The 20665-nt window shown below is 36.5% G+C and overlaps 4 protein-coding genes across 14 annotated transcripts in view; 1 reads left to right on the forward strand and 3 right to left on the reverse strand.

The window, feature by feature from the left end:
- LOC111791099 (probable magnesium transporter NIPA2) overlaps nucleotides 1–2428 on the reverse strand; it is a 5348-nt gene extending 2920 nt beyond the window's left edge. The window contains exons 1-5 of the mRNA XM_023672302.1: nucleotides 2041–2428; nucleotides 1712–1909; nucleotides 1469–1525; nucleotides 716–806; nucleotides 140–300 (exon numbers count right to left, since the gene is read on the reverse strand). Coding sequence (XP_023528070.1) covers nucleotides 140–300; nucleotides 716–806; nucleotides 1469–1525; nucleotides 1712–1838 — 436 coding nt within the window. The 5' untranslated portion in view covers nucleotides 1839–1909; nucleotides 2041–2428. The remainder of the gene's footprint in view (nucleotides 1–139; nucleotides 301–715; nucleotides 807–1468; nucleotides 1526–1711; nucleotides 1910–2040) is intronic.
- Nucleotides 2429–3304: 876 nt separating this feature from the next.
- LOC111789864 lies at nucleotides 3305–10141 on the reverse strand. Of its 9 annotated transcripts, none has more exons than XR_002814399.1 (9): nucleotides 9038–10037; nucleotides 7999–8442; nucleotides 7273–7795; nucleotides 5722–6908; nucleotides 5482–5623; nucleotides 4915–5395; nucleotides 4475–4536; nucleotides 4119–4238; nucleotides 3305–3610 (listed from the first exon to the last, which is right to left on the reverse strand). XR_002814399.1 is itself a non-coding variant. In XM_023670576.1 (6 exons), the coding sequence occupies exons 1-5, from the start codon at nucleotides 9561–9563 to the stop codon at nucleotides 5490–5492; spliced, it is 2814 nt and encodes a 937-aa protein (XP_023526344.1). In that variant the 5' UTR covers nucleotides 9564–10037; the 3' UTR covers nucleotides 4799–5395; nucleotides 5482–5489. The 9 variants fall into 9 exon arrangements, 1 of the variants encoding a protein (XP_023526344.1); XR_002814400.1 differs by having other exon boundaries at nucleotides 3305–3615; XR_002814397.1 differs by having other exon boundaries at nucleotides 4093–4238.
- A 2373-nt stretch (nucleotides 10142–12514) lies between these two features.
- On the forward strand, nucleotides 12515–15001 carry LOC111789906 (chaperone protein dnaJ 20, chloroplastic-like). 2 transcript variants are annotated; one of them, XR_002814415.1, is made up of 3 exons: nucleotides 12515–13029; nucleotides 13590–13801; nucleotides 14945–15001. XR_002814415.1 is itself a non-coding variant. In XM_023670624.1 (2 exons), the coding sequence occupies exons 1-2, from the start codon at nucleotides 12556–12558 to the stop codon at nucleotides 13728–13730; spliced, it is 615 nt and encodes a 204-aa protein (XP_023526392.1). In that variant the 5' UTR covers nucleotides 12515–12555; the 3' UTR covers nucleotides 13731–13853. The 2 variants fall into 2 exon arrangements, 1 of the variants encoding a protein (XP_023526392.1); XM_023670624.1 differs by lacking the exon at nucleotides 14945–15001 and having other exon boundaries at nucleotides 13590–13853.
- A 1188-nt stretch (nucleotides 15002–16189) lies between these two features.
- Nucleotides 16190–20294, reverse strand: LOC111791503 (DEAD-box ATP-dependent RNA helicase 42-like). 2 transcript variants are annotated; one of them, XM_023672877.1, is made up of 4 exons: nucleotides 19126–20291; nucleotides 17858–18707; nucleotides 17194–17312; nucleotides 16190–17105 (listed from the first exon to the last, which is right to left on the reverse strand). In XM_023672877.1, the coding sequence occupies exons 1-4, from the start codon at nucleotides 19201–19203 to the stop codon at nucleotides 16860–16862; spliced, it is 1293 nt and encodes a 430-aa protein (XP_023528645.1). In that variant the 5' UTR covers nucleotides 19204–20291; the 3' UTR covers nucleotides 16190–16859. The 2 variants fall into 2 exon arrangements, with proteins under 2 accessions (XP_023528645.1, XP_023528644.1); XM_023672876.1 differs by having other exon boundaries at nucleotides 17858–20294.
- Between the last annotated feature and the right edge of the window lie 371 nt (nucleotides 20295–20665).

Below are 20665 nucleotides of genomic sequence, written 5' to 3' on the forward strand. Positions count from 1 at the left end.
TTTTTTTTTTTTTTTTTTTTTTTTTTTTTTTTTTTTTTTTTGTAAAACTTAGTTATATATTTTATATTCCAGATGAAAAATACTTTCATGAGTGATTTTTTAAAATAAAATATAATACGGTGAAAAGCAAATGACAAACCTGGCTCCGTAGCAAGCATCCAAACGTCCTTGACAGAATCAATGTTTCTCTCCTGAGGAGCATGCAAAACAATAGTTGTAGATCCCACCACACACAGAACACACCCGAGCATGCCGAAGATGTGTAGCCTCTCCTCCAAAATGAAATGGGCTAGTACTGCACTGCAGAACGGTGTCGCTTCATTAAATTACTCAACTCCAGCCATGCATACCATTCCCATCAATGTATTCCAATCACCACACATTAATAACGCTATCCAAATTTCGATTTTACAGATATATCAATGCCTATAATCAGTAAAATATTGATGTCGATATCGACATATATTTCTGTAAGTCAATAAAGTATGTAAATGAATGATTAAGTTGTTTTTTTACTTTCGAACTTAATTTTAAATATCGTCAAGAGTATTCATATTCATATTAGGATCAATTGAGCATACTTTTTACGTTATGCTGGTATATATAAAAGATGTCAGAAATATCGACTCATCTTTAGTACCAAAGTCAAACTCTCAGATTTATGATATATGGATCGATATTTGAATGATAGAATTTTAGTATATATTAGAAGTACCTGAATATTATACTTAAAGCTCCCAAAGGAGTTACAAGAATTGCAGGAGCATAAGCATAAGCAGCGAAATTAGCAACCTCTCCAATAATCACTACACAAAATGAAATAAACTGATTGTTAGCAAAAAAAAAAAAAAATCAAAAGCAATCTGATACGTGCATCTGCCTCTATGTTTTGGTAACTAAGAAACAGAACCGAGAGAATTATATCCATTCTGTTTATTAATGAATCTGCTCTTACTGTGATCTGCAAAAGGCTGTTGCAGTTATCCAACTCCAAATCGCTCTTTTCAACAGTAAGCAACTCAAGAAGCCTTACATTGATAATTTAAACCATCGGCGATTAGAAAGCTCTGGAAAAAATGCTATGAATGGTTACCATGTGTTTATGAACAGGTGAATGAAACCTATTACAGCTGGAACAAGTTGGTCAAAGAACATGTGTTTGTCCTCTCTTTTGGTAATTAATTACAAGCATGCTTCGGCTTGGACTTGGGCTCTACTCATGCACATCCTTATATATATATAAGGATGCTTCGACTTCCTAAATCTTATCTACTTGGAATTGGAAAATGAACCACCTCAAGAGATGAATCAGCAGGAAAAAAGAGAGTGCAAGTGTGATAATGCTTATCAAACACAAATGAGTGCAAGTGCGATAATATTTTCTTGAGAATGGCTGCAAGCTGTAGTAATCGAGGTTTGAATAGGATAAAATCATCATAAGCAACCAAATAATTGAAGAAGAACTTACTACTTATCATCCCAGCCCACCACATAGGCTCGTGCAAATACGAATATCCTCCAGAACCTGATGACGCGAAAACATGTTCAATAAAATAGAAGAATTCTAGACATTATCAAAATATCGGTCCCAACTAACTACACACAAATCGCTGTCAAATCATGAACAAATTCGCTTCTACTTTTGTGTGAACATGACATTCAACCATTAAATCGAAACTGTGGAGATTGAAAATGCTAGAATCAACCAAACCTGCTCTGGTTCCAGAAGCACCGGCTTTCATGAGACCTTTCTTCTTGATAATGAAGCTACTACCGATGAAGATACTCGAAGAGACAGCGAGAATGAGGCCGTGGATATTATCGGAAGATAATCCCATTGCTTATACAAACGGAAGAGAAAGATTCAGAGATAATCTTCCGATGCCAAAATAGACGATACGTTTAGTTCCTGCGGATCGAACATAACGAAATGTCATTAGAGAGAAAGCAAACGACGAATGCATTATGATTAGAGGCCGAAAAAGTTCGCGCGAATCCAATTGCAGATTTGAAAAACAAAAAAAATCAAGGACATCTAACCTTCATAACATCAAATTGTTGATGGATTTGAAAGCTGGAGATCGAGGAAGGAACGAATTGGATCGGAAAGGAGAGGAGAGGAGAGGGCGGGAGAGAGGGAGAGAAGGAAGGAATGGGGGTATTGGAGGCGCGAAATGGCAAATGGTGAATCCGTTACATTTGTTTCTTTTTTGTTTTGTTTTTAATTTTTTTTTTTTATTATTTATTTTTTAATTTCACAAAAACGAACTACGATTGGCCACAATCGTAAACTTTCGCCTCCCAATCCCGCGTTTCTTGCTTGCTTTCTGTGCTATTTAATACCACAAAGCTGAAAAGGACGACGTCGTTTCGTTTCTTCCATTCATTCTCCTCATTTCCGCTAAATACTTTCAGCGGGAATTTCAAACTTGAACCTACATACAACATAAAAAAGATTTTAAATTTTGATCTCATGTGTTAAAAATTAAAATTAACTTCAATCGTAATGTTAATGTTACTCTGAGCTTAATGATAAGACATAAATTACGGTCTTAAATGTGGATGATTCAATCATCAACATCGACAATTGTTGAACTAAAAAAAACTCTCACACTGACATTTCTGGAAGCACACGTGATGTTATCACCAGATACTTGGTCATTCATAGCATTACTATACCAGGTTGGTTATTCAGCACGGGTTTAGCAGCATTACTCTACCTTCTCTATTCATTGCAGGTTGGTTATTCGTCAGCACGGGTTTAGCAACATTACTATACCTTCTCTATTCATGGTAGATTGGTTATTCGTCAACACGGGTTTAGCTTATAGTGTTTTTGGAAGGCCCTCGTCCAAATAAGCATTTTACAGAAATTCAACAAAAAATTTCATTAATAACCGGCCGTTTTGATTCTTCGGAAACTAACTTAAAAACTTTTTTAAACCATTCTAAATTTTGTTAAACTAAAATATTTATAAACAAATATTAGATTTTATATATATATATATATATATATATATAATTTTAATAATGTGGGGGAGATAGATGCAAATTTCCAAACTATATAAATTTATTTAAAATTTTGATAAAAAAAGATTTCCGTAAACAACTATCAAAGAGTAATTTAAAACTCTTTTTCTTTTTTTAAAAAAAAAAATTAGGAGTATTAATGTGAAGCTTTAAATGTATTTTTTAAACAAAATNAATCCACAATTTATAATTATTTGGATACAATCTTACCTAAAATATATTAAAAGTTCACAAACAATAAAAATAAAAAATAAATAAAAAGTTGTTTGTTAGATTTGCCATTAAGTCTTAATGACACAAATATTGGCAACAGAAGCATAAGAAACTGTATGTACAATTAAAGCAAGGTTTTGGAATTTAATCAAAGCCAAAGTAGATGCAAAAGATGCTTATCTTATATCCTATAACCAGATTATAGCATTGAGGATTTCAAGCTGAGGTTCAACACTATAAATTTGGTGCTCGGTTCCTTCAGAAACAATAGACCGAGCACGAAGCAAGGCATCGTCATCCACCTCATCCAAGTCGGAACCCGAGTTCAAAATCAAAGGCTGCAGCTCTCATACCGTAGTTTGGCAACCTATCCTACCAAGAAATTATTCGAAAAGGAAAGAGGAGAAGAGAACAAACACCAGAGAAAAAGACTAAACAATTAGGTTTTGACCCAACCAAACCAGCAATCACATAAATTACCATCTCAAACTCAAACTCAAACTCAAACTCAAACAAAGAACGTTCTTCTCCGGGTCATACTTGACGTATCACACCTGTTACCCCCACAAACAATCCACACTCAATTTCATCAATCGAGATGGTATCGTTTCAAACTCAAAGACATTATTACTATTATGCTTATAGGAAACAAGAACTCAGACATTATGTGCTACAAAAAGAAGTTTATCATTCAAAGAAAAGAAAACCTGTAGGCACATGCATCGAGTATCATCATCATAGACTCATTGTCCAACATGCACTTTCTAGCTCCTTATATACATATTAGAGAATCCAAACCTATAGGTTTCCCTGTAATTATCTTCAACAAGCAGTTACAGACAACATTACCTGCCATATATATATTCGCAGCTCACCGCGAATAAAAACGCTTCCAAGTGAGTCAGCCAATTCTGATCATACCCAGAAGGATGAAATTTTGATGCAATTTATCCCAGCAACATCTGGTTTCAACCGACCTTTAACAGTAGCTTTGCCTAACGAAAATAAAATTTGGGGATTGGAGGAAAAGAGGAAAGGGAAAGAGAGAAAAAAAAAAGGAAAAAAGAAGAAAGAAGAGATATGAGGGAAGAAGATAACAGCACCACAGCAAAATTGCACTGCGTAAAAAAAAGTATATGAAGTTCCAAAGTATACTAATCATCGTGTAAATGATATCCAGGGCTTATAAATGGAAGCTTGCTGCTAATAACTTCCCACTGCAAAAGCATACCTTCGTGCAAACAAGAGAAAATCAACCCCGACAAACTTCGAATGACATTCACACCGAATAACCTGCATGTGTATTGGATAGAACAGGTCCAATGCCCATTCAAATGAGTATTAAAATGAAACCCATGCATCGGCCACACATCAAAAGAACTTCTAGTGTGAGCACTATAAACCCTAACCTAAAACAGGAGGTATTATATTGATTGTGTATTGGAGGAGCCCTAGGAAATATAAACTCGAAACTCATAATGAGATCGACTCTTTACTCCCAACTACGGTTACCCTTTAAGAACCCACAAAGAAACTAATACAAGAAAAGAAAAAATAAAAAATAAAAGTGGCAATACCAACATACTTCAATTCCTAATGCAGCAATCCTTGTTCAAATAGACAGTGCTATCGAAAATTCACCACGTAAAGGAAGGTCATAGTTAAACATACATCAAGTAGTAAAAGAAGCTGGCTACAGATACTGGGTGTCTTGTCTCGTAGACAAAAGGACAGCAATACCAACATCAACCGAAAGAGACTCTGCTAACCTGCAAAAGATAATCAAAGACAAGAGACATGGATGAAAACTGAAAATCTGAGAACCCAAAGAAATGGAAACAAATCTTCAATCATGTAGCCTCTTCCTCAAATGAAGCAATGATGCCCTTGAATACGTCAACAAGCCAGGCTGAAATTGCTGAGCATGAAATTTGACCCTGGTTATCAAGGTACTCAAGTCCGAAATAGTCAGCTATTCTAGTAATTCACGAGTCACAGTAACGCATTTCCATATCAAATTTTAAAAGTAACTTAGTCTCCTCAACGTCATTCACCAGAAATTGCAACTGTATAAAGGTGACATCGAGCATCTACGGTCAGCATCAGCCAAGCAGAACGTGAAATATTACAACCTCCATTAAACTCTAACTTCCTGTGTTAAACCAAGAACCTATTTGTGTCAACATAATTGCAATCAGAAAAAGGGAAACCCAAAAGAATCGCATTTGCTGATCTTACCAGCTAAATCAACTTTGCTCATCGTCAATCGTTTCCATTTTGCTTCGTTCCTCAACATTAGAATATTGGGAATTTAACCCCTTTCTATCCTGATCATCTCCTGGCATATCGTCTATAAACTTTGAGAGACTAGCTTCATGCCCTGAAAATATCAATCCATATCCATCAATGTTTATATGCTTATGACTCTTTAATTGTTCATCAATATTTTGATATCTTCAACCAATTAATTGTACTTACCTCCAACATGTTCTATTGTTGACTGCTCTCCATGTTTAAATTCATTTACCTCTGTACTTGGAGATAAATTACTTTCTCCATTTTCTCCTGACATTGACCTAGACCGCTGTCTTTCGTGATGCTTTGAATGTTCAGCTATGCATCCATTATCTATATCAGTAACACGAACATGAGGCTTATCTTCAGGAGAGAGTGATCTCCTTCTACGTTTTGATTTATTTTCGTCAGAACTGGTAGGAGACAGCCTGGTCCCTCTTTGATGCCTAGCCTCAGGAGATACAGATCTAGATGGCGTTCTATCATGATGCCTCAACTTTTTATCTCTGCTTCTATCTGATTTCTCCTTCCTGTGGTGCTTACCATCCACAGATTTTGACCTGGATCTCCTTCTGCTACGATGTTTTAGTTTTTCATCTCTAGTGCTATCCACCTTATTACTATCAAGGAGATGTTTACTTTCTGAAGAACTTGACCGAGATCGCCTTCTACCATGATATTTTGATGAAGTATCATCTACATCCTCCCTAGAGTTTGATCTAGACCGCCTTCTATGTTTAGAAATGTTCTTGTCCATGCTTCTAGGTGATGATCTTCTTTTGCTATGCTTGTCTTCGAGTGAAGCAGATCTTGACCGCCTTCTATCCCGAGTTTTTGATTTTCCATGTCGCGTATCATTAATTTTTTCATCAGAATGATGTTTAGTCTCAAGAGATTTAGACCTTGACCGTCTTCTATGTTTTAGTGTGTCACCATCATCCTTTCTTGGGGATGATCTGCTTTTCCCATGATGGCGACTAGGTGATCTTAAATCAGAACGATCTGATTTCCTACCTCTTTGTGGTGAACGTTCCCGCTGGTGATTGGGAGAATTGGAATCTTCTCTATATGATTTTCTTCTGCGAGGACTTATGCTTCTACTTCTATTTTTCCTTGAGACGGGTGAACGACGACTTCTTGATCTATCTAGATCTCGCCTTCTAGATCTTTCACTAGCATCTCTCACTTCTCTATAAGTCCTCCTATGATCTTCATACCTAGAATAATGACGAGATCTCACTGGTGATCTAGATCTATGATCTCTAGAGTGACGATATGGAGGTGAATAAGTTGGAGATCTCCGCCTGCTACGGTACTTGATAGGTGATTTTGATTTTGATTTTGATCTCTCCCTGGACAAGGAAGGTGACCTGCAAAGGGAAGGGGGAAATCAAAACTATGCTTATTAAGATGGAATGAACTCAATTTGAAGTATATAAAACCTGGACCGTATACACATGACACACAACACTAAAGAAAGGCATACAAGTTCATGAGCCATTACTTCCTACCAAGGCAAAAATATAGAGAAACAGAATAATGGGGTTGATGTTGTTTAATAAAGGATCGAGTTACCTAAGCCATCAATGCTCATTGCTTGCAAATTCAAGTATGTCAAATTTACGCAAGAACCCAGAGGTCCTTTTTCCTATTTAATTTTATAACTAGAGGCAGGGAATTAGTTATTTTACTTATAGCAGATGGTGCAGGATTAGTTGTTCCGGTATATCATACCTTGATTTTTCTTTTGTCTCAGTTTCTTCAGTCACAATTCCATCAACTTTAAGTTTTTTGCTTATTTCTGCGGCTCTAGCTGCTGCCAACTCTGTTGCGGACTTCATAGTTGCTGCACGATTAGCAGCCTGCTGAGCTGTCATAGTTTGCTGCATCAACAAAGCCTGCTGGAATTGCATTTGTTGCATGGCTACAGCTTGCTGCATCATCATCGGCAGAGAAGAAGAAGCAAGTGAAGGGTTCGCTGCAGCTGGTTTCTGTGGAAGTGACTTCGCCATCTCTACATTTAAAGGCCGACCTCCAACATCCATATTGTTCAATGCCAAAGCAGCAGTAGCTTCTTCAGGCTTTGAGTATTCTATGTAAGCAAAATGTTTTGAATCAGTAATGGTACACTCAACAACAGTTCCACAAAAACTAAAAAGTTGCTTCAGCTGTTCCACGGTGAGAAGTGGGCTAAGATTGCTAACTTGCAGCGTTCTCTTCAGAGCATCAGCAGCCTTCCCAGATTTGTCGGATGAACCTTGCCAGAGAAATATCCATAAATAACCAGAAGCTCATTAGGAAAAAGTATATATAGATTATGCAGTCTACAAGTTAAACAACAGTACATAAGAGAGCCAAAACACAAACCAATGCACTTGATCACACAGTAAGGTGCATTTGAGGGGAACAGTCACACAAATAAAAGAGTAAGCATTGAATTATCACAAAAACTGAGAATACCAGAAGAGTCTTTTGCAGACTGAGCTTGTTGAGCTTGCACTTGAGCAGCATGGGCTTGAAGGGCTTGAGCAGCAACAATAGCCTGAGCAGCTGCCATAGCAGCAGCAGAAGGTGCCATAGGAACTTGACTGACAGTTCCCATGCTGGTTGTCGCAGCTATTGCAGTCATGAGCAAATTGTGAGGTGGATGATTTAACTTACAATCTGTTTTTGCACATTGACCATTAAGGTATTCTCGACATACTTCGCCAAGAGAGGCTCCAATTCCAGGCAAGATAGCACCACCAGAAGCACCAGCTACAATGCCTGGAATCATTCCCATCAACCCAGGAAATGCCCCCGAAACAGACCCTGAGTAATTAGGCATGTTGGGCATATTTTGATTAACCAAATTTGGAAATGACGTTGCAGGAGCTAAACCCAGGAGTCCACCAGCACTTGTCCCTGGTCGGTGACAACAAATGGCTCAGTCATCAGATAACGTTGCATTACTAAATGAAAGAAACTGATGATCCAGTAAGATATGAGGAAAGACAAAGCAATTAAGGATAACCAAGGAAACAAATTATCAATGTCTAATAAGTATCCGTATCATTTTTCCATTTCCCCTTCGCTCAAGCCCCATCTTTATTTCACTTTTATATTAAAAAATCTCAAGAACAAATACACAAATCATATGAAAAGAAGGGAAAAGCGCTGCCACACTTGCCACCCGGTTCATCCAGGCAGCCCATTCCAACTAACAGAGTGAAAAACGATTTCTTTTTCCCTCTATTTGGCATTCACATTCACTATCCTTCTTCTCCAACTCATTTATTCCGATGCATGAAAAATAATAACACAAGAATTTCATATCATCAAAATATCCTAATTAATTCTAAGTAACGCATGAAGCATTTGGGACTCAGGATATTGTATATACTTCATAGATTTTTTTTTTTCCTCTTTGGACATAATATGTACCTGATAGATTAATCAAACTTTAAATCTCTAAATATATACAATAAGAACGCATGAACATTACATAATCATAGAGTACCTGCACTAAAGAACACTGGGAATGGACTACCCATGATTGATCTTCCGTTGCACTCAATATTAACCATATAATTTCCTCTTTTTGGCACCACATATGTGATTGTATATGTACCATCATTCATATCCTTCACAATGCCATCTTGCTCGGTTCCACCAACACCTACCCCAGGTAACACCTTTACTTTAATCTGTGCACCACCATGGGGAACTTTCCTCCCGTCGACATCTTTAGTTACCACAGTAAAGGAAGCTGGCACACATGCTGTGCCCCCAGCTATGCCTGCTCCAGCTGCTGTGCATCTAGCAGGGTCTACAGGCCCAATGGGTTTGTGTTCCAAGTCCTCAGCATCTTCAAAATCACTATCTGAAGATGCTGCTTCTCTTGCAGGATTCTTATCTACGCCTTTAAAAGTAGCTTCGAAAGCAGCTTTGGCCGCTGCATCTTTTTCAGCCTCGCTCTTCAGTTTCGCCTCTTCAGCCTGCTTCATCCAGATTGGTTTCGCGACCACCAAGTTACGATCAGCCATCGAACCGAATTCTCCCCGATTATCAGGTTTGCAAATATCAAACCTCCAATCCAAAAAAAAAACCTAAATCAAATCAACCCACCAACGCTTCCACAGCATCAAAATTTACGCCACGGCACTCAAATACAACAAAACAACTGAACCCAAACAGGTCAAGAAGTATATAAAATCTCAATGGCAGGGTATTGACGTTCAGACACCCAATCCCAACAGGAAATAACCCGCTCGTTTACAGAGAAGACTAAGTTTCGCCAATACTGTCCTGATAGTTGTTAGGTCGAACAAAAAACATAAAATCGAAGATTAATCCTTGTACTTGCCGGGAAAATTAAAGAACAACAGAGTGAGCAATCCCCTAATCTCCCAGGAACCAGTCAGTTAACCGATCGGCAAAGAGAAGGAGCCCTAGATCTGGTGGAAGTCGGACGAAGAGTAAGCCAACGGCGCGCTATCTATGAAGAATGTCGAAGGAAAACGTACCTATTTCAGCGACGGCGTTGAGATAGGGGCGCGCGATTGAATGGAGGGAACGTGGAGGGCAAGCGGCTTCTTTGAACCCCGGATTTTTCTCCTCTCTGCTTTCTAATATTTTATATTCCTTAATTTACAAAATAAAAACAAATTTCTTCTAATTCAAAATAGTTTATTATCTAAAATGTTAATATACTTTATTTATTTTTAATTATGAATAAATACTTTTAAAATAAATCGAGCTTTTGGAAACTAAAAATTGTATACCAATAATTCACCTGACTATATTCGTTATTAAGACCCAACTGATATCCTTTCTCGGTTACGCCCTGTCTGTATTACCATAGTCGTTCACTTGCTAGAACTCTCCAATGATTTGATACTGTCTTTCCACTCATCCCCGAGTATAAACACTTTGAAGTCAGGACACTTCAAACCACTCGGGAAAGCCACAAAATGGCAAGTGACTTTCCTACTCAGATGTGACAAAACTAGCATCGACACTTCTTGCTTGAGCTAGGGGGAGCGCGCCCCAAACGTGGCCATCATGGCTCCAAACCGTCGTATTCTCTGAGTTACATAGAGATCTGGAACCGACACTCTCTTGTCTTGGTCTACATCCCTATTTAGAAGCAAGAATTGGAAGCTTGTAACTAAATTTGACACGTGTATCATTACAACCAACAAAAATTTGACACGTGTATCATTAAAAAAAAAAATAAAAGCGTAATTTTTATTGGGCAAATAAAATATTTAACTAAATTTCATCATGCATATTGTTTCTATTATTTAAAATTTGCATAGAAATCTTAGCCCGTATCGAAAAATATTTTATATGAATTATTTAATAGAAATCTAATCAATATATGTTTTTTTTTTTGGCTTAAAGTCATTAGATGATAAATTAATGATAATGACAGATTAAAAATATTATTAACATTTTTACCTTTTAAATTTTATGTCTATTTAGTATTTTGTTTTAGAAAACAAACAGGGACGTCATTATATATATATATATATATTTATTTATTTATTTTATTTTTTTTTTTTTTTTAAGAAAACGGATATTTATAAACTTATATATGAGAGGGGATTTTTAATTGCATTTTATTTCGTTCACGCAAAGTTTGGAGTCTAAGTTTTTTTTTAATAATATTGTTTAAACTATATATTATTTTTTTTATTTGTATTAAAACTATTTAAACGGCATCATTTGTTTTAATTATCAATAAATACAGACCATTTTAATAATAAAGACATATCAACCTACAAATCCGTAAGACAAAGGATTGAATTAGTAAAAAATGGACAAATCTTATCCATCAAGTTATTAGTTCATAAAACTACGAGTTTTTTATGTCTTGTTTGGTTGACTTTTCCGTAAATATTCCATAAATATAAATACTACAGCATGTTACATTCCACGAGCACGAATTATGTCACTCTCATTTATTTTAGTAGGCGCCTATTGGATTAACATCTTCTAAATCTCCTTCTTCGGTGGTTTTTTTCGTGCCTCACGTGCATTAGAGAGAGTCAAAGTCCCCGGGAAATCAGGGTTGCAACCCTCTATTGAGCAGCCAACACTTGTACTACTTGAGAATGTTGAGTCCGTTGCGATTTCTGATCATGTGGCGATGAGGGTCTTTCTGACTCGTAAGAAACTCGCAGCCAGACGATGGCAAGCAAGACAAACTTGCCAAGTTTGATTGATATGTTGTATCAGTCCATCGATTTGACAGACCAACTAGGTAGGCATCAAGTAGCTGCCTAAGTCGATCTCTTACCAACTCCTTTGCAGTAGATATTCTATTCGCACGAGTTAGTGTAACAAGAATGAAGTTCTTGATTCTGGTTCCCCTTCATTTGTCAGTGCTCAAAGTGAGGTTTGTCCCTTTCACGTATGCATGCTACTCTTGCTTTCTCGTCCTCGATCGTAGTTGGTCTTGCTTTCTCTTGTTGCTTAAAGACAATCAGTTGCTGCTCTTAACTACTATTAATTCGGATTTAAATGATGTCCTGTCAAGTGATTATACACAAATTAAAATTTAAAGTATCAATTTTAAAAAAATATTTATCATGTTTTTATTTATTTTTAAATATATTTTTGTGGTTTAATTTAAGCTAGATTTATTTTTTTAATAATTTAGTTATAAAGTCATCAATTCTGTAGATCCGTATATAATTAAACTAATTAATGGATATGTTATATTATATTATCGATTCCTATTTTTTTAACTAAAAAAAATTGTTTTTAACAAGTTAAATTACCAAATTGCCCCTGACATTTGGTGTATCGTAAGTTAATTAAACATTTTACTACAATAAAATAAAATAAAATTTTTATTTAAAAAAAAAAAGGAATATAGTGATAAAATTTATTAAAAAATAGAAAAATAGAAAAAGGATAAACTGTATATTTATCATTTTAAACTACATGTCGTACAAATGATTCATTTGGACGTCCAGTATAAATAGCAGAAATACAGAGGACGGAAGATAGACGGAGAGAAACAGAGAAATGCAGTGCTCCGATTTTACCTTCTCAGGGAGCGATTCACGCTTCTACATCCCTTCGAGCCCTAGCATTACTGGCCGGCGACCAATTACTGGCCACCGATCTGGTATTTTCTTTCCCAACACTCTTCCGTGCAACTTGATGCGCTTGCCGTCTCTTTCGATCAGAGCCAAGGCATCGTTCAACGAAGGAACTGTCTCCTCCGAGGTTGCCGATGGCTCCTTCTACGATTTGCTTGGTGTATCTGAGTCCGTATCCTTGGCGGAAATCAAGCGCGCGTACAAGCAGCTCGCCCGGAAGTACCATCCGGACGTGTCGCCGATCGGCCGTGCGGAGGAGTATACGAAAAGGTTCATTCGTGTTCAGGAGGCGTATGAGACATTGTCAGATCCGAGGAGGAGAGCTCTATATGATAGAGATATGGTTGGAGGTCTTCAAGTCGCGTTCTCTGCTTGGAGACTATACGATGCCGATCAGGTATTTGTTCAGTCTACCGATTTTAATTTGTTTTCCGGTAATTTAGGGGTAATCTGGTTGAATGTTTGCGGATTTTGAAATCTCCTGTGTTGATTTTGTGTTTGCCCTTGCTTTCGAGGTGATTTCGTGTTTAATTTCTCAGATGTTTTCCGGAGAGATTAAAATGAGTGAAGTATTTGATCTCAACGTATATTTGATTTTGGATTCTTTTGAGTGAGGAAATGAAACGTCGTTTTATTCTGCCTCCTGATTCTCTGTCTCTTTCCATTTTTTGTTTTTCTGATTGGTGGAGAGTGGTACTGTTTCTGTTGGAACAAGGTTCTTCCATTCGTTATCGTGATTTATTCTGTAATTCAGAGATTGAATGGGATCGATCAAGCTGATGATTTCTCGATAACTTACTCCAAATATGGAATTTCGTTACCTTTTCAACATCTTCTGTTTATATGCAACTTTTTTCACATAATTTTCTTTCAGTTTTCACTTTACTGTTGTGTTCTAGCGAGTCTGTAGAAATCTTTTTCCTCCATATAGAATCTCCAAATTTGATTTGGATTCAGGAAGCTCCAGAGAAAAGTGGATGGAGGAGTTGTTGGCAGTCTCAGATATCAGAATTGAAGAGAAGAAGCATGAACAAGGATTCGAGTCAAAATATGTCCTGGGGAGCTCGAATGCGCCGGCAAATGAATGAACAGGTCTGATGCAATTTTAGACTATCGAAACCACCATGTTTGACTTCAGTATATTCATACTGGAGCAACATAAGTTTATAAATAATTGTTAAGAATGAGATAGAAAATATAATTGGGAAGGTGTGTATTATCATTGATATTGATATCCTTTAAATAGGATACAAGCCAGTACAAATGAGGAAAATATAAAATAATTAAATACTAGAATAAAATAAAATATACTATAAATCTAACCATAAATGGAAGAATATTAAGATATAATATCTAAGATATATTCCATAAATAATATATATATCTCAACACTCCCCCTCAAGTTGGAGAGTGTATGTTAATCACGTCCAACTTGTCTTTAACTTGTCTTTACGGTAGGTCAATAACACCCAAGTTGTCTTTCACTCTTGTCTTCTCAGTAATGAAAATATCCGTAAAAAAAATAGACCGCCTTTGATTGGTTTGCATTTTTAGACTTTCAAGAAATTATTGAATTTTCAAGAAAGATGCAAGACTCAGAAATAGACCGCAATGATTGACTCGAGGATTGGTAACTTGTCCCATTTAATTTGATTTGGAACAAGTGAATATCCTCCCTGATCACTTCTCGGTCCATGCATAAATGCTTTAGAAATAGACTGCAATGATTGACTCGAGGATTGATAACTTGTCCATTTAATTTGATTTGGAACAAGTGAATATCCTCCCTGATCACTTGTTGGTCCATGCATAAATGCTTTAGTGGATAATGACACCAAGATCGGTGCTTTGGATCACTTGAGAGGCTGTGAAAGAAAATACGAACATCTTGAATATGTCACCTTAGAGCTTGGTGAGAAATTTGAAGATGCTTATAACGTATTCTTGATATTGGATGATTGACGATGGTAAAGACTTCACTGATTGGTTAGGGTTTGGCTTTAGGTAATACTCCCCTTGGACTCAGAGTCCAAGGGGGTATTAGGAATACCACGATCGATGCTTTGATATTAGGAATATCAAGATCGGTGCTCTGATACCATGTTAAGAATGAGATAGAAAATATAATTGGGAAGGTGTGTATTATCATTGATATTGATATCCTTTAAATAGGATACAAGCCAGTACAAATGAGGAAAATATAAAATAATTAAATACTAGAATAAAATAAAATATACTATAAATCTAACCATAAATGGAAGAATATTAAGATATAATATCTAAGATATATTTCATAAATAATATATCTCAACAATAATACGCCCAATTTGATAACAATAATTTTGTTGCTAGTTTTGTCGAAGTACCATTTTCCCCATTTCCTCTTGCAATATGCTAATAAATTAATAAATTAAATATATATTTTTTAATTTTATAATCAAATAGTTAATTTCTCAAGATAAACTTTGTATAAATTATTATTTTTCCACATAAAATTTTCAACATCCTAATAGAATTATCAAATTACATGATTATTCATAATATATTTCCAATGTTGACCATATAATTTAAATATATAAAATTATCAAGTTATTAAACAATTAAACTTAAATTTAACGATAATAGTTGTAGTAGCAATGATAATAACAATAGAATTAAATAGTAACAAAAAAAAAATAGACAGAAAAAATACTCACTTTATGTAACTGATATTCACATATATTTCACGGGATCAATAAATCTATCGAACACAGCTCAACCGTTTAACTTTAAAATATAAAAATCGAATCTTATTTAGGATCGGTTCTATAAATGGTATATTTATGTTTTGAGTTATACACGGTCAATAATCGAGCAGTTGTTTGATGAATCGGAATCCGCTAGTTGGTTCCACAACTTTCTTTGTTAGGAGTTTAAAAAATTATCTCAAATAAGAATCACACGTGAATTTGGTGATAGATGACAAGTAGAAATGTCGAACAAGTTGAAATGAGAATCACATGTGAAAGGAGAACTCAGTCCCGACCAAGTTGAAATGTCGAGTTAAGGTGATAGATGACAACCTTGCTAACACAATTAACCCATTGTAGAATTCTAACCTCGACATCAGGGAGACATTATAAATACGAGAGTCTACTTCTTTCATGAAAGGTAAGTAACTTAACATGTGCTTAAATCGATGATACTTTATGCTTGAGACTACATAAAACATTAAAGCCCGTTAAGTAAAGCACCGTATCTGTGCAAGATCTCTTGTTTGAATAAATCTTTGTATCAAACCATTTTAAAACTCGTTTTTTTTTTCCTTACGAGACATAGATGTAAATGAAAAATATGTTAAATGTTTAATATGATAAAAACCATTATTTTTATCTATTGTTGTATGTCTTGTGACTCAGAGATAACTCTTTGTAACCCTTTTTTTTTTTTACTCATCTTCATATGGAAGTTTTATGGAAGTTTTTCGCGTTAATTTTTATTGTTATTTTTGGGAGAGAAACTTGAATATTACTTTTTTTTTTAATTTAACATTTGGCTTACGTATATCCATATTTGAATGTATCACCCACTGAACGTTCAAATCTTCATCTCCATGTTCGTTAAACTAAACAAGAAAACGCTCGTTGGAGGAAGTTTACATATTTTTAGCTTTCCAACTTATGTTGGTGTGTAGGAGATAATGAAAAGTAAGTAACTATGACTAAATTCTACACTCCTATGTCTCATAAATCTATCAAGGAGTTCCTTTCTAGAAATCTACCTTCCCTTTAAAAATGAAAGGGAATTGCATAATAAGCTCATGCATCTTGCCTACCGAGCAACCTCATAGGCTTGCAGTTTCCTTGGCTACATAAATGAATTGGGGATGTTCAGTGTTAATTGGTGAAAAGATCATCTGAATCCCAGCCCGCCAAGCCAGTAGCGAGTTTGCGTGTCGATATCGAGCACGGAGCATTATCAATCACGTTAGTCACTTCAATTTGGATGTTTAATCAATATGGAACAACGTACGGTAGAGCGCAGGTATCAACCGAGTCAATCGGCATTGCCTCTGCCCATACATATGGTGTCGCCGTTTCCATCTCGAACCCGTGTGCCTTCAGCTTCTTCAATTAGGAAGCATTGCATATGCAGCAGCCAGCCCGCCAAACCAATAGCGAGTTTGTGTGTCGATATCGAGCAAGGAGCATTATCAATCACGTTAGTCACTTCAATTTGGATGTTTAATCAATATGGAACAACGTACGGTAGAGCGCAGATATCAACCGAGTCAATCGGCATTGCCTCAGCCCATACATACGGCGTCGTCGTTTCCATCTCGAACCCGTGTGCCTTCAGCTTCTTCAATTTGGAAGCATTGCTGCTATGCAGCAGCCAGTCTTGGTCACAAAACTCTGACAAGTCCTCCATTTTGGGAACTAAATACGCCTGGCTTAAATGCTCCAAATCTGGATGTGGTGGCTTTGAGTGTACCTTTGACAATTTGGATCAACTTGTTAATAATTCTGTTCAACTTGTGTTCTTTACCGCATGATTTAAGATCATAGGTATTGGCTGTTACCTGCCAATTTGAAGCAGCTGGTCCAGAAGATTGGCATGATTTTACCATCTTGTGGTTAACTCTAGGATGATCAGAGGAGGAAGTGAACCTTGCAGAGTTACTGGACAAATGGTCCATGGCTGTTGAAAAAGTAACCAAAAAATCAACGGTGAGGTAAAAAAAGCTGCCCGATTAACAAAAAAAATTTACAAATTTTCATGTCAATAACCATTGCTAGTAATGAATGATATGAACGATATGAATGATATGAACGATATGAACCGTATGAACGATATGAACCGTATGAACGATATGAACCGTATGAACCGTATGAACGATATGAACCGTATGAACGATATGAACCGTATGAACGATATGAACGATATGAACCGTATGAACCATATGAACTAAATGAACGATATGAACCAAATGAACAATATGAACCAAATGAACGATATGAACCATATGAACCAAATGAACCAAATGAACCAAATGAACCAAATGAACCAAATGAACGATATGAACGATATGAACCATATGAACCATATGAACGGTATGAACAAATGATCTCAAATCTTCATGAGTAGTAGTAATCTCAAGAGGAACAGTTGCTCTTTCTAACCTGCACAGTTTCAAGAGGAGAGATCCAATGGATCTAATTTTAACACAACAACATTCAACTCACCAAAGATTCCATTGCCTTCAAAGTCCTTCCTCTTCACGAGATTTCGCATACTCGCAACAGATCGATGTCTATCCCTGAGAAGTTGTGATGTTATTATCGAATCAGCACTGGTATTGTCGTCTTCGTCGTAGCGTTCTTTTGTTTTTTCCAGGTTTCCAATCTTTTGTTCAAGTTTCTCCTTCTTTTTCTTCTTTTTATCTATTTCTTTATCCTGCTTATCTTTGTCCTTGCTTTTTTCATCCCTCCCATTCCCTTTCCACTTCTTCCCTGAATCCACCCCATCTTTAACCATTGGCTGAACAGTCCCCATCCTACTAAACTTCGACGACGACTCCTCCCGTATTCCTCGATCGCCATGTTTTTCCACAAAACTTTCCTCATTCTCGTCCTTCGTCTTCCCTTCACCGAAACTCCGAGTGACCTTAGCCACTGATCTATCCATCCAACCATCTCTCTCTGGAAGACAAACAGACAACTTCTCCCCCAAAAGGTTCCTAAATCCACTGTCACCGTCCTCGGTCCTCCTCCTCGGCAACTCGGGCACAATTTTGAAGGCACTAAAATTTTCAGGCAGGTGGCTACCATAACTAGACTCGCCTTCACTATAACCAGCTGACTGTCCAGCATGTTTCTTCCCAGTTAGCCTGCAGTTATCCTCGACTTCAAGATCTTTCTGGTCGAGGAACTGTCGTTTGTGACAGTGGATTTTATCCGAAAGTTTTGACTCGTCCAAGGTTCTAGCTTTATCTTTAACTCTGTCTTTCTCCCTGTCTCTTTTATCTCCATTCCTGCTTTTTCCCTTTTCTTTGTGATCCCTCTTCTCCTTTTTCCTCTTCTTTTTATGCTTATCCTTTTTGTCAAAAGAATAAATCAATGAGCATAAAATAAGAACACACACAAAAACGAGCAACTGGCTACATATCATGTCAACAACCTTTAATGTCTTATTCTGATGAACTCTGATTGTAATTGGTAAGACAAACAAAAGTAGGAACAAAAAGAAGACATCCCACAGATTGACAACAAGATGATTAACAAAAAGCACAACGATTTTATGAACATATCCCATAAAAATTTTAAGTAAGAAACTAATTGCAAATCAATGCAAACCCAGCAATCATCCAATTACCAGAGGAAAACATGCAAGAACAGTCACTTTCAACCTTATGATTAGCACATGCTAGAAAAGAGCAGCTCATGGGAGCTTCAATTCAATCAATTCATTACACAGACATGGTTTAGTATGATCTGAAGGGAGTTTGCTCAACCTTTTTGGCTAGGTCTAGATCCTGTATGCTAGCTTTCTTTTCATAACCAGGTGGTGGAAATGGAAAGCATCGCGACATTGTAACGACCAAGAACAAAAATCGCCTTTGAGAAAGAAGAATTCTCGAATTACTTCACTTTTTCTTGTTTGGAATGAAGTAAGTTCGTTCCCTCCTCTGCCCATGCAGTAATTTCTGAGCTCCTACCAGAAATTCTCCCATTCAGCTGAAGGTCTTTCTCAAATTCGTTGTAGAAACCTATGCATTAGCCTTTGAGGAGAAGGAATTATGCCAAACTAATGAAAACTAAGCTTCTTCGCATGAAAATTTGCACAAAAAAGGGAAAAACTATGTTAATCCAAATGGCTTCTTCAGTATGAAAAGTGGACCGCTGTAACCCAGTCTTCTAAGAAGTGCTCTTAGCCAGTCAAGAACAAGAAAATCCTCCTTGAATCCAGAGTCCATGGCAAAAATCATCCCCTTCTGAAGATCAAAATCCAGTAACTCCAGAAACTTTATGTTCCACAGATCTGTTTCCCCAAATTATGAATCACTGCCAACAGGTTTGATTATACAGTTCCATCCTCCCCCACTCCCTTCTCATCAGTGTCCGCCGTCGTTTCTAAGTCAAGGATTGAAGTGAAACTTTAAAGCTCAGAAATGTCAAATCCTCGAGGTCACATCCTGGTAAACCTGGATCTTACTAAGTCAATCCCCGCGCTGAAGCAAACACTCAACGATTCAAATTCCAGAGAGCTAATAAAACAGGAAACAAAGAGAATCAAGTGCTTCTTCAATGAGTGTGGCAGATTAGTTAGAATCGAGTCTAGAAATCCAATAGCAATGGAATTTTTGATCGGATTCGGCAAAAACACACTGAGAATTGAGAAGAACATTCAACAACTTCGCTCTCGATTGACGAACACGGTAGAAGAAAAATTGCGCAATATGAACATCGATAATCACTTCAATCTTCGCACGAGTCCAATTTTCCTCTGTTTTAGCAATGGAGACGGACTGGAGTTGTTCAGCTCAGGAATTTCAATCGAGAAGGAGAGAAATGGAGGACATGCGATCATGGAAACAGTGACAGAGAGTGATGAACAAGAACAAGAAGAAGAATATTTAGGAGAAGCAAAAATGGCGTTTGGACGAATCGCGAGAGAAAATTGATGAGTGACAGTTCTGACCGAAGAAAGAAAAAAAAAAAAAAGAGCAAAACTTGGTGCTGAGTGCAGTCTCGTCACGTGGCCCAATCATATTTTGCCACGTGTAAACCTTTTTCCCCCCCCCCGGTTTTTCCTCCATATTTTTTAAATATTTTATTTTCCTATTTTCTTAAAAATTTTCTTATTTCATATTAATTTTAAACTCTATATTTTCAATAAAAATAAATTAAAATTATATACATGAAAAAAGAAAAAATAATATACAACAAAAATAAAAATATTTTAAGTAAATAAGACAGTTAAGAGGTTTTTATTAATTATTATTATTATTATTATTATTAACAATTATTAGTGGTGAATAGGGATATGCGGCT

This window comes from Cucurbita pepo, chromosome LG03, assembly GCF_002806865.2.
Source record: "Cucurbita pepo subsp. pepo cultivar mu-cu-16 chromosome LG03, ASM280686v2, whole genome shotgun sequence".
NCBI classification, from domain to species: domain Eukaryota; kingdom Viridiplantae; phylum Streptophyta; class Magnoliopsida; order Cucurbitales; family Cucurbitaceae; genus Cucurbita; species Cucurbita pepo.

Excerpts from the sequence above, each read along its gene's own strand:
- LOC111791503 (XM_023672876.1), bottom strand. The coding sequence starts at position 18,926 with ATGGGATATGTTCATAAAATCGTTGTGCTTTTTGTTAATCATCTTGTT. Across the intron at positions 17,313-17,857 it reads TGAAGGCAATGGAATCTTTG|CCATGGACCATTTGTCCAGT; the intron begins GTGAGTTGAATG and ends CTTTTTCAACAG. Across the intron at positions 17,106-17,193 it reads CAGCTGCTTCAAATTGGCAG|GTACACTCAAAGCCACCACA; the intron begins GTAACAGCCAAT and ends AAATTGTCAAAG.
- LOC111789906 (XM_023670624.1), top strand. The coding sequence starts at position 12,556 with ATGCAGTGCTCCGATTTTACCTTCTCAGGGAGCGATTCACGCTTCTAC. Across the intron at positions 13,030-13,589 it reads GACTATACGATGCCGATCAG|GAAGCTCCAGAGAAAAGTGG; the intron begins GTATTTGTTCAG and ends ATTTGGATTCAG.
- LOC111789864 (XM_023670576.1), bottom strand. The coding sequence starts at position 9,563 with ATGGCTGATCGTAACTTGGTGGTCGCGAAACCAATCTGGATGAAGCAG. Across the intron at positions 6,909-7,272 it reads GAGACAAAAGAAAAATCAAG|GTCACCTTCCTTGTCCAGGG; the intron begins GTATGATATACC and ends TTCCCTTTGCAG. Across the intron at positions 5,624-5,721 it reads AACAATAGAACATGTTGGAG|GGCATGAAGCTAGTCTCTCA; the intron begins GTAAGTACAATT and ends TGATATTTTCAG.